We start from the raw sequence: 11,275 nt of genomic DNA, 5'->3' as shown, positions 1-11,275 counted from the left end.
GGATAGGAAGCTAGATCCTCTGGATCTGGCCGATTATAAGTACGACCAGCGTTATGATAGACCTGTCATCTATTAGACTCGATTGGCTCATAACTGACCGGATAGATACTAGGTGTCCTAGCACGAGTGAATCACTAGGTCCTTCGAGTCCGACCAACTTATTGGTCGGTCGTCCTTATATCGAAGGCCTTAACACTGGGATGGGAGGGAAGTCCTGTCGAGAGCGACACGCTAACTGTCATCTCACTTTCACTTTGACTGTCACGTCATATCTAGGTCAGCTCGTAACACCCCGTATCAAATACGATCAGCATTCAACAGAATTATATGTTCTACGGATTAATCCAATCCTTTCAAAATATTAGAAGAAATATATATATATATTGTTACCTTGCACACCCGTTCGTACTCTCCTAGGTGACCCTCACAACTCCGAGTGCTTGGATGCATCCCCGTGCACCCCCAATTCACTTTTGAGAATCGAAACGTCTAGGGGTGCATCCGGGCACCATAAATTATGAGAGTCGGCCAAGAATATGTACAGAACGGGTATGCATGATAAAATTTTATTATATATATATATATATATATATATATATATATATATATATATATATATATATATATATATATATATATATATATATATATATATATATATATATATATATGTATATATATACATATATATATATATGTATGTATATATATATATATGTACAGGGTGTGCATGATAAAATTTTATTTTATATATATATATATATATATATACAGGGTGTGCATGATAAAATTTTATTTTATATATATATATATATATAGTCCATTAATTTCTCTTGTTCTCTTCGTTTTAGAGGAAAGACAACGCTTAACAAGGCAACCACAGGTTTGTGTGGGTATATGTATATATATACAGTCCGGCCATTAATTTCTCTTGTTCTCTTCGTTTTAGAGGAAATACAATGCTTAACAAGGCAACCACAGGTTTGTATTCAATAATAGTAATTAGTATTCTAGTTCCTCGCCTAAGACAAAACTCAGCCATAATAGCAGATCTATTCATCTCACTTAAAATTGCTCCACTTATGGATGCAAGTTTTCTAAACATATATGAATTTTAAAGTTTATGAACTCAACAAAATAGAAATTAAAACTCATCTAAATTACAGCACAAGTTTAAAAGAAAACAAAATAGACGATGGTCAAAATAAATACGATCTGCATGCAACGGAACTATATATCCTACGGACACCATATATACCTTAGCTTATTTATAACAATAAACCTAATTTTGTTATCAACGTCTCACATTCAATAATACAAATCAGTAATTGCAATTAATTAGATCGATCATTTAATAGATTTGTTTCTTAATAGTATAAATCAGTGTGTTGCAGAATAATTAACCTGCCAATCCATAAAATATCGAAACAAATCCAACATCCATTTCTATGTGTGATTTCAGAATGGATTAAATTAATCGATGAGAGGTATTATTATTATTATTATTATTATTTTTATTTTGGTAGCTCAAATGCATGCCTAAACTCCACAGAGTGAAGCGCATTACCAAACACTGATTTTAAATAAGAAATTAAAATTGCTAGCTAAAACAGTGATCTCATCATGTGTATCGACGATCCCTATTTAAGTGGAACCGATTAGCTAGTTTGTTCATGCTCAAGCTCACCAACTCAACTTGGAGAACAAACATGTCGGCTAAGATTATTCTGATCATTGCTGCTTCAATTGCTGTCATTTCTTCTATTTGTGTGTCGTCTTCCGACCCAGGCCTTCTTCAAGATTTTTGTGTTGCCAATTTCACCAGTACTGGTATATACGCACTGCAACTCACACTTAATCTTTTAATGAATTATGATTTTATAATTATATTTTTACGGAGGAAAAAATTGCATGATGTATGTTTTTTTTTTAAAACAAAATATATATGCAGTGGTCGTAAATGGGTACCCATGCAAGGACCCGCTACTGGTCACCTCCGATGACTTCTTCTTCTCCGGCATTGACCAGCCGCGAAGCACCGACAACCAGCTGGGCTCCAACATTACGGTTGTGGGAGTGGAGCGCATCCCAGGCCTGAACACAATGGGCCTCATCATCTCCCGCATCGACTACGCGCCCGGCGGCCTCAACCCGCCCCACTACCACCCCCGCTCCTCCGAAGTCTTCACCGTCGTCGAGGGCGACCTCTTCGTCGGCTTCATCACCACCAACTCCGATATCGGCAACACTCTATACGCCAAGAAGCTGCAGAAGGGCGACGTCTTCGTCTTCCCCCAGGGACTCATCCACTTCCAGTTCAATATCGGCGGCAAAAGGCATTAATCAAGCATATTATATATATTTATATATATATTATTTTCATAATAATTCATCTAATATAATTAATTACAGGGCTGTGGCGACTGCGGCATTCGGGAGCCAAAGCCCGGGGCTGATGACTGTGACGAACGCCGTGTTCGGGTCGATCCCGCCCGTGCCCGCCGTCATCCTGGCCAAGGCGTTTCAGCTTAACACGACCACCATCGAGTGGCTTCAGCAACAAAATTGGGTCCAAAACTTTAATTATAATTAATTAATTTATACCCAATAATAAAATATACATGGATGGGTTAAATAAAGTGCTTGAGATATTATGCAGATGATGATGATGATCATGTATGTAATGTAATGCTTAATTGGGTTTGGGTTTGGGTTTGGGCCTGGGCAGGCTCCCTTAATTAGACTGTAAATTAATTAAGTCAATAATTATGGCAGTGGCATTATTTATTTATTTTACTATTTTTATCTTCATTACTCTCTGCTAAAAGAAAGGTATTTTTTATTCGGAAACAAAATGGTATTATAATGAACATTTAAATTAAAATGATGAACGATTGATTATTTTTGACCCCAGCGAATATTCCTTTTCTCATGCGGCTTCGGTAACCTAATTAATTATTTTCTTATCAACAAATCCAAGAATTTTGCCGCTACTCTCAACGGCTCCAATTAAAAATAAAATATAACATTAATAAAATCAAGGAGTAGCTGAAAGCACCTACTACTTTCGAGTTTATCTTTAGGAATTGTATATATAATTTTAGTTAAAAAATATTATATTTACAGAGATTTTAAAGAAAATCCAGACTCGTATATTTAGAGAGAGGATTTAATTGTTTAAATTGGTATTATGAAAAATAAAATTTGTATTTTAAACTAATTAATAAATAATGGCAATAAAACAAGAGTATAGTTAATTTGCCAAAAACAGAGCAGCCAGCTTAGCGTTCTTGATCAAAAACTAATTAATCCTCGCATCAACCAGTAGTACTCCTTCCCACTATAAATTTGAATCGAATTTGCTGCGACACTTCACAATCTAATCGCTCATTCTCAACTCAAACCAACTGTTCTTTATCAAATTAATCCATGGAGTTCAGAGCTGTTCTTCTCGGCATTATCCTCGCGTCGTCCATCGCCGGAGCTCTCGCCGGCGATCCGAGCCCTGTTCAGGATTTCTGCGTCGCCGACGTCAATTCCAGCCGTATTATCTAAGAGATAAAACTTTTTTTTTTTTTAATGATTTGAACGATTTGATGACGATGAAACATACCGCGCGCAGTGTTTGTGAATGGTTTGGCCTGCAAGAACCCGAAGCTGGCGACGGCAATGGACTTCTTCTTCTCCGGACTAGATAAGGCCGGAGACACAGGAAACAGGGTCGGCTCCAACGTCACCCTAGTCAACGCCGCCAGAATCCCCGGCCTGAACACGCTCGGCATCTCCCTGGCGCGCATCGACTACGCCGCCGGCGGCCTCAACCCGCCGCACACCCATCCGCGAGCCACCGAGATCCTCACCGTGGTCGAGGGTTCCCTCCTAGTCGGATTCGTGACGTCCAACCCGGAGAACCGGCTGTTCCTCAAGAGCTTGAACAGGGGCGACGTGTTCGTGTTTCCGGTGGGACTCGTGCACTTCCAGTTCAACTATGGGAAGACGCCGGTGGTGGCCATCGCCGCCCTCAGCAGTCAGAATCCGGGGGTTATCACGGTGGCCAACGCCGTGTTCGGATCGAAGCCGGGCATCGACGACGGTGTGCTCGCCAAGGCCTTCCAAGTCGACCAAGGCGTCATCGAGGATCTCAAAGCGCAGTTCAAATAGCTAGCTTTTTAAATTTGGAGAAATTTCATTCAGTCCCCTGAAGTTTCCCTTTTTAATAAAAACGCCCTTTCAATTTCAAAATCTTCAAAAAGTCCTCCGTAGTTTCAACTATTATCGTTTCAACCTTTCCACTAATTTACAAACTCTCGCGCCATTAAAAAAAAATATATAAGGCAAAATTTTGGGTGAAATGATTTTTCTTTAAAAAAATATCTAAATCTGTTTGAATAATAAAGGAAGTTGGTATGTAATTTTCATTTAATTATGCTATTATTAAATATATTTAAATGGTTTGACTCGAATGCGCCCCATTGGTTAGTAAGAAGCTTCTATCAATGAGCTTGTAAACTTTGTTTTGGGTCTTATCTAATGATCAGGCACTGCACAATACAACCAATTGATGTAGTAAAAAAGGACAACCTAACCACCACAAATGGAAGATAAGGTTTGGAAAGCGAATGGTTTGGTTATGAACTGATGTCAACCTAATTTAAAATTCTCACTTGATCAAAAGTTCATATATTTATTTATTTATGAGGTGGACTAATAAAGGAAGATGAATGAATTAGAATAAATGAGAAAAAAAAACACAAAATAAGATCGACCAAAACATGCTAAGCCTATAATTGAATCATCCCTAGGGATCGGTGAGTAAGGAGTTCCTATCAATAATTAAGCTTGTAATCTTTATTTTAGGTTTTATCTTTGTGATAAAGTAGTGCGGGATGCCACCATTCAAATTTAGTAAAATGACATGCCAACTGCTAGATGTTGTGTAAGTCCCAACTAATATTTTGTGACCACCTCAAATACCTTAAAAGAACTTATTATGGTCCTTGATTTTCAGTCCATCACATCACTTGCAGTAGAAAAAGATATCCTGATCCTACGCTTAAACTAACACTTAAAACAGTGACAAAATTATTATTATTATTTTCTTCAAAGAATTAATTAATTTCATATCTTTATAAAATTCATTTGTGTCATTTTATTATATTATTTTCTCCAAAAGAAAATGATGAAAATACTAGCAAGGGACAGAAAACGTGAGAAAATAACATATTATCCAATTAACTCGTGTGTGTATATATATTTTTTCTATTGAAACATCTATTCAAACTTTAGCACGATAGCACCTTGTGCTACGGTGCAACGATAGGGTGTACGTATAGTTTACGAAATATTCAGGTTCACTTCTTAGTTATAAGACATTTTTCCCCGAATAGTTCATCTCCAGAATTAATCAATACTAAAGAGTGGACACCTGGTGCTCGTTAAAAAACTTTAGCACATTAAGCTTACACTTCTTAATCTCTTAACACTTTAACATCTAATCATTTTAGCACCACTTTTTGACCTAACTGGACCATGCCCTTCGCTCTTAGCGTAGGTTTAATTTAAATTATCATACGTAAACTTATTTATATAATTATTTAGTAATCATATAATTAAGATTATGGATGAATTCAAAGGATAAAAAAATAATTTAATATCATTTGATTTAACTTTTAAAATACTTGATATATAGCAGTGTGAGTGGCCCTAAAAATAATGTGGATTGATAGTCAAGACAATATTACAGTTAAAGTTAAGGCAATGTGACAATTAAAGTCAAGATATATGTATCCGAACAGACCACTTTTAACGAGACTTAGCTCTCCACTTCTTATGGGCATGACTCTCAGTATAAACTTGATCGACCCTAAAGCTGGTCGGACCACTAGGGCTTCGCTCCCCACTTCTCATCGGCAGAGCTTCTAACATAAACCCGATCGACCCCTGAGCCGATCGGAACTCCGAGGCTCAGCTCCCCCACTTCTCATGGGCATGACTCTCAATATAAACTCGATCGGTCTCAGGGCCAGTTGGACCTTTGGGGCTCCGCTTCCCACTTCTCATAGGTAGAGCTCCCAACATAAACCCGATTAGCCCCAAAGTCGGTCGGATTTTAGGGGTTTCAACTCCGTACTTCTCATAAGATGGCTTCCAGTGTAAACCCGATCGGCCCTAGAGCCGGTTGGATCTCCAGAGCTCAGCTCCTCACTTTTCATAGGCAAGGTTGTTAGCTTAAACCCAATCGATCCCAGAGTCAGTTAGATCTCTAGGGCTCAACTCCACACTTCTCGTGGGTATGACTCCCAATATAAACTCGATCAACACCAGGGTTGGTCGAACCTCTAGGGCTTTGTTCCCTACTTCTCATGGGTAGCACTCCCAACATAAACTTGATCAGCTCCAAAGCCGATCAGATTTTTGGGGTTTAACTCCTCACTTCTCATGGACATAACTCCTAGCGTAAACTCGATCGCCCAAGAGTCGGTCGAATCTCTGGGGCTCAACTCCCTACTTTTCATAGGCATGACTCCTATAGTAAATCTGATAGGCCCTTAGAGCAAGTCAGATCTTTAGGACTCAACTCCCCACTTCTTATGGAAAGGACTCTCAGTATAAACCCGATCGACCTCAAAGTCAGTCGGATCTCTTGGGCTCATCTCTACACTTCTCATAGACATGACTCTCAGCATAAACCCGATCGATTCTAGAGTCGGTCGGATCCCCGAAGCTCAATTCTCCTCTTTTTATGAGCATTACTCTCAACATAAATTTAATTGGCCTCAAAGTCGGTTGGATCTCCGGGGCTCTGTTCTCCGCTTCTTATGGGCAAGGCTCCCAATATAAACCTAACTGGTCCACGCCGATCATACTTCAATGGGGCTTGGCTCCCCACCTAACATGGACATGACTCACAACTTAAACTCGGTCAACTTCAAGCCGATCAGACTCCCTCTAGGAAATAACATTTTTCAAAGAATCACAACCACCTGTCAGAGAATAACAACTATTCGCTAGAAAATATTCTACTACTTTGACATATATACACAACAGAACATTTCTCTATATATGGGAAGGATGTTGTATATCCTCCACTACTTGACATATTCTGACACCAATTATTTTTTAACGTCTCATTATTACAGAAGTTATAAGAAACATTATAAAAAGGAATTCTCTTCGTTGACTAGATACGTGTGCGCGCGCACACATCTACATCACTATTTTACTATTCATCTTCTTCTCCATTTTTTACCAGGACTATGACTCTGACTTGAGCATTAGAGTGTTTACGCCAAGGACCCCCTCTCTGGTTCTTACTCTAATGTTCCTATTTATTCTTTTTTGGTGTGCACAGGTCCGCGACTTCCAACTTCAAGTCCTTCCATAAACATTCTTACCTTCTTACCAGCCGCTCATCTGCTCAGCTTATAGACAAGATCAATACGTATTTTGATATTTTTTTTTATTAATCCAAGAATCATATTTATTGATAGCATCGACATGCTCTATTATTTAAAATTATTAGACTAAATAGAATTAAATAATATAATCTTAAAAAAAATGAATAAATAAAGAATCAAAATTATGAACAATAACTTTCAGAATTAGCGATTGCCTAAAGAAGAAGATTGAAATTTGCATTAATAACACACTCAATGACGACAATTAGCTCCTCCTAAAGTTTAAGATGGGTATTTTTTAAAAAGAAAAAACAGTTCAAATAATAAAAAAAATTGGGTAAAATTAGATTTTGATTAATTTTCCATAATGATTTATTTTGAAAAAATCGAGAGTTTTTTTTCTGGCCGTCATAAAACTGCTATATATAAATGCATATTGCCACCTACCGCTATAATACGACCTCCCACCAAAAACATGCACCGATAACAATAACGTCCCTTTCCCAACAGCCTGCTAATAACGACCCAACGGCTTCCCGCGTTTTCCGAACTGAAAACTCCCCCTCATACATTTACCATCTCATTATCTCCCTCACAGATAAATCTCTACCGTTCACTTCGCCGATGGATCATGCCTCTACTGTGTGCGCCCTTCCCGCATAGGGTTCCACTGCAGAAACCATTGCGGTTAAGCGATGGTGTGCCGTCACTACCAGTGAGACAACCAATTGTAACACCGCCACCTAAAGAAGTGTTTAGTTACATGATAAAATGTGAAAAATCCCAATTCAAACGGCTCGATGAGTGAAAGAGAGGTGACGGGATCCGACCAAACCCAGATATAAATTGGCTCACTCTGCTTTGGACTTCCTGCCTGTTCCTTTTCTCGATTCTTCCTCCCGCCCGGAAACCCTATCCTCCAGATCTCCGGAGAGAGAAGGCGCAGGTGTCGGAATAAGATGCGGGAGATTCTACACATCCAGGGCGGGCAGTGCGGGAACCAGATCGGGGCCAAGTTCTGGGAGGTGATATGCGACGAGCACGGCATCGACGGCACCGGCAGATACCGCGGCGACTCTGATCTGCAGCTCGAAAGAATCAATGTGTACTACAACGAGGCCAGCGGCGGGAGGTATGTGCCTCGAGCGGTGCTCATGGATCTGGAACCCGGCACCATGGATTCCGTTAGATCCGGGCCGTTCGGGCAGGTCTTTAGGCCGGATAACTACGTGTTCGGCCAGTCCGGCGCCGGGAACAACTGGGCTAAAGGTCACTACACCGAGGGCGCTGAACTGATTGATGCAGTTCTTGATGTGGTGAGGAAGGAAGCCGAGAATTGCGATTGCCTGCAAGGTATGCTCTCATGGTTCAATTTAGAGCACCGATTATTTCCAAAGGTTCGCTAATTTCAACTATCTGTATCCGTATCACCTGTGTCAACGATATCTTTTTCAATGAATACCTTATAGTTTAATGTTTGGAAATGCCTGATTTTTTAGATTATTATTTTTCTTTGATAGACCTCAAAAGAAGTTTCCCTCAAGTTTGAGAGTATGTAGCAATTAGTGATCAACTCCAACAGAAGTATTACAATGATATGCAAGGCTTGGTTTTCTATCTAAACAATGCTAAAATTTCGCCATGATTCCAGCTTTCTTGGTAACGAAGATTATATGAATTCCAAAGTTGGTATAACTACGATGCTTGTATTGTCAATATTAACTTTTTAGTCATTCTAAAAGGTAGAATGGAAACACCCTTGTTCCACGTCTTTATATAAATTACCGTGACTAGGGTACCGAGTGCTTCACTGTTTGAACTCGCAATTACTTCCCTTGCACTTTTGACACCTGCCCTTAGAGATCACTATTTTAAACAAAGCTTACCAAGTATTTGTCTGGTGTCGCTTCCACAGCAAGCTGAAAACAAGGAACATCTTAGTGCGTAAAAGTGTTCCAGTTGTGAACCTCACTTGTATTCTCTTCTGGTTGAAGATTCAGAAACCCACACTTGTTAATTCTTCCATTGGTATTGGCTCTCTATTTATCGGAGCTTATAAGTCTAGCTTGGCATGTCTCTTCCTCTATAGAGGATTGGGTTGATTATCTAACTAGAGATAAATTCAGATTGTAACATTATTTTATATGCTTTGCTGTTCTCAGTTTGGTCTTTAAGATGTTCTGTAATTTTTGAGAGCGAGCGTGGAGTACCATGTGGTCCTCATTCCATAGACGGCTGAGAGGCATTATTGCTTCAAAGTTATCAGTCTATCTTGAGCAATTGTAGATTTAGTCTCGCACCTCACTCATTGGGAGTGACTCTCAATTCTAGTTCTGGTTTTATTGAAGACTGACATTTCCTTATTGGGCTTCGCTTTTTTTTTCCTTTCTAGTGGGTTTCTTTTCTTCTTGACTCGTTGCTTTGGTTAATCTAGCAATTGACTTTCTGTAATTATATTCATCTTGCATTGCTTCTGGTCTTAGTGCTCTATTGTTTTTCATTTCAAAAGAGAAAAAATAAAACTCACCAGTTCAATAGAATACATCCCTCTCTCTTTCTTTTTTTATTTAAAGTTAATTTTGGATTCTTCTTCAGGGTTCCAAGTGTGTCATTCTTTAGGAGGAGGTACTGGTTCAGGGATGGGAACACTTCTAATATCTAAGATCCGGGAGGAATACCCCGATCGGATGATGCTAACCTTCTCTGTTTTCCCATCGCCAAAGGTCTCTGATACAGTTGTTGAGCCATATAACGCCACTCTCTCAGTGCATCAACTAGTTGAGAATGCTGATGAATGTATGGTCTTGGACAATGAAGCATTATATGAGATTTGTTTCCGCACACTGAAGCTTGCAACGCCTACCTGTAAGTGATGATTCAAATGATATTTTATGTCGGTATTGCTTAATTTGTCATTCTTTTTTATATTTTCTTTTCTGCTTCAGTTGGTGATCTTAATCATCTTATCTCTGCTACAATGAGTGGTGTTACATGCTGCCTTCGGTTCCCTGGTCAGCTTAATTCAGATCTCAGGAAGCTGGCTGTAAATCTTATCCCTTTCCCACGCCTTCACTTCTTCATGGTGGGGTTTGCCCCGCTGACATCCAGGGGTTCCCAGCAGTACCGTGCCCTCACCGTTCCCGAGTTGACCCAACAGATGTGGGATGCAAAGAATATGATGTGTGCTGCAGACCCGCGCCATGGGCGTTATCTAACTGCCTCAGCTATGTTTCGTGGAAGGATGAGCACAAAGGAGGTCGATGAACAGATGATGAATGTCCAAAACAAGAACTCTTCCTACTTCATTGAGTGGATACCGAACAATGTTAAATCTAGCGTGTGTGATATTCCTCCAAAGGGTCTTAAGATGGCATCCACTTTCATCGGTAACTCAACTTCCATCCAGGAGATGTTCAGGAGGGTGAGCGAGCAGTTCACAGCAATGTTCAGGAGGAAGGCTTTCTTGCACTGGTACACGGGTGAGGGCATGGATGAGATGGAGTTTACCGAGGCAGAGAGCAATATGAATGATCTTGTAGCCGAGTACCAGCAGTACCAGGATGCAACGGCTGATGTGGAAGAAGTGTATGAGGAAGAGGGAGAAGGAGAGACAGCTTAGTTGATTCTTCGATTACAAGTTGTTGTTCTTATTTCTGCTCGAAGCAGAAAATGAGAATATAATTGGCTATGCTTCCATTTCTCAAGACATGTTTGTGTGTCTCTATTAGTAGTCAGTCATATAATTCTGAGTTTGTTTGAATGTTGGGGTCTCATGCATTTTTCTTTGAATATAGATTTTGCACAAATTATATTAAATATATGAGGATTGATGTTGGTTTTTATTAGCAAAGGTGGCAGGCATCAGAACTCATAGTGGT

The 11,275-nt window shown here is 39.5% G+C and overlaps 3 protein-coding genes across 3 annotated transcripts; all 3 read left to right on the top strand.

Moving 5' to 3' along the window:
* Positions 1-1,679: 1,679 nt before the first annotated feature.
* LOC122014005 (putative germin-like protein 2-1) lies at positions 1,680-2,791 on the top strand. Its single transcript, XM_042570205.1, has 3 exons — positions 1,680-1,830; positions 1,952-2,336; positions 2,413-2,791. The coding sequence occupies exons 1-3, from the start codon at positions 1,710-1,712 to the stop codon at positions 2,591-2,593; spliced, it is 687 nt and encodes a 228-aa protein (XP_042426139.1). The 5' UTR covers positions 1,680-1,709; the 3' UTR covers positions 2,594-2,791.
* A 540-nt stretch (positions 2,792-3,331) lies between these two features.
* On the top strand, positions 3,332-4,207 carry LOC122013996 (putative germin-like protein 2-1). Its single transcript, XM_042570197.1, has 2 exons — positions 3,332-3,544; positions 3,623-4,207. Exons 1-2 carry the CDS (start codon positions 3,430-3,432, stop codon positions 4,159-4,161), a joined length of 654 nt encoding a protein of 217 aa, XP_042426131.1. The 5' UTR covers positions 3,332-3,429; the 3' UTR covers positions 4,162-4,207.
* A 4,044-nt stretch (positions 4,208-8,251) lies between these two features.
* Positions 8,252-11,157, top strand: LOC122039010 (tubulin beta chain-like). The gene is made up of 3 exons (XM_042599022.1): positions 8,252-8,750; positions 9,993-10,262; positions 10,343-11,157. The coding sequence occupies exons 1-3, from the start codon at positions 8,357-8,359 to the stop codon at positions 11,014-11,016; spliced, it is 1,338 nt and encodes a 445-aa protein (XP_042454956.1). The 5' UTR covers positions 8,252-8,356; the 3' UTR covers positions 11,017-11,157.
* The last annotated feature ends 118 nt before the right edge of the window (positions 11,158-11,275 follow it).

This window comes from Zingiber officinale, chromosome 1A (genome assembly GCF_018446385.1).
Source record: "Zingiber officinale cultivar Zhangliang chromosome 1A, Zo_v1.1, whole genome shotgun sequence".
In the NCBI taxonomy this organism is placed as follows: domain Eukaryota; kingdom Viridiplantae; phylum Streptophyta; class Magnoliopsida; order Zingiberales; family Zingiberaceae; genus Zingiber; species Zingiber officinale.
The sequence above is the reverse complement of the archived record's forward strand: the minus strand, read 5'-3'. Positions and strand labels throughout refer to the sequence as shown.

Coding starts and splice junctions, on each gene's coding strand:
- LOC122039010 (XM_042599022.1), top strand. CDS start 8,357: ATGCGGGAGATTCTACACATCCAGGGCGGGCAGTGCGGGAACCAGATC. Junction 8,751..9,992: donor GAATTGCGATTGCCTGCAAG/GTATGCTCTCAT, acceptor ATTCTTCTTCAG/GGTTCCAAGTGTGTCATTCT. Junction 10,263..10,342: donor GAAGCTTGCAACGCCTACCT/GTAAGTGATGAT, acceptor TTTCTGCTTCAG/TTGGTGATCTTAATCATCTT.
- LOC122013996 (XM_042570197.1), top strand. CDS start 3,430: ATGGAGTTCAGAGCTGTTCTTCTCGGCATTATCCTCGCGTCGTCCATC. Junction 3,545..3,622: donor CGCCGACGTCAATTCCAGCC/GTATTATCTAAG, acceptor TACCGCGCGCAG/TGTTTGTGAATGGTTTGGCC.
- LOC122014005 (XM_042570205.1), top strand. CDS start 1,710: ATGTCGGCTAAGATTATTCTGATCATTGCTGCTTCAATTGCTGTCATT. Junction 1,831..1,951: donor TGCCAATTTCACCAGTACTG/GTATATACGCAC, acceptor ATATATATGCAG/TGGTCGTAAATGGGTACCCA. Junction 2,337..2,412: donor TTCAATATCGGCGGCAAAAG/GCATTAATCAAG, acceptor AATTAATTACAG/GGCTGTGGCGACTGCGGCAT.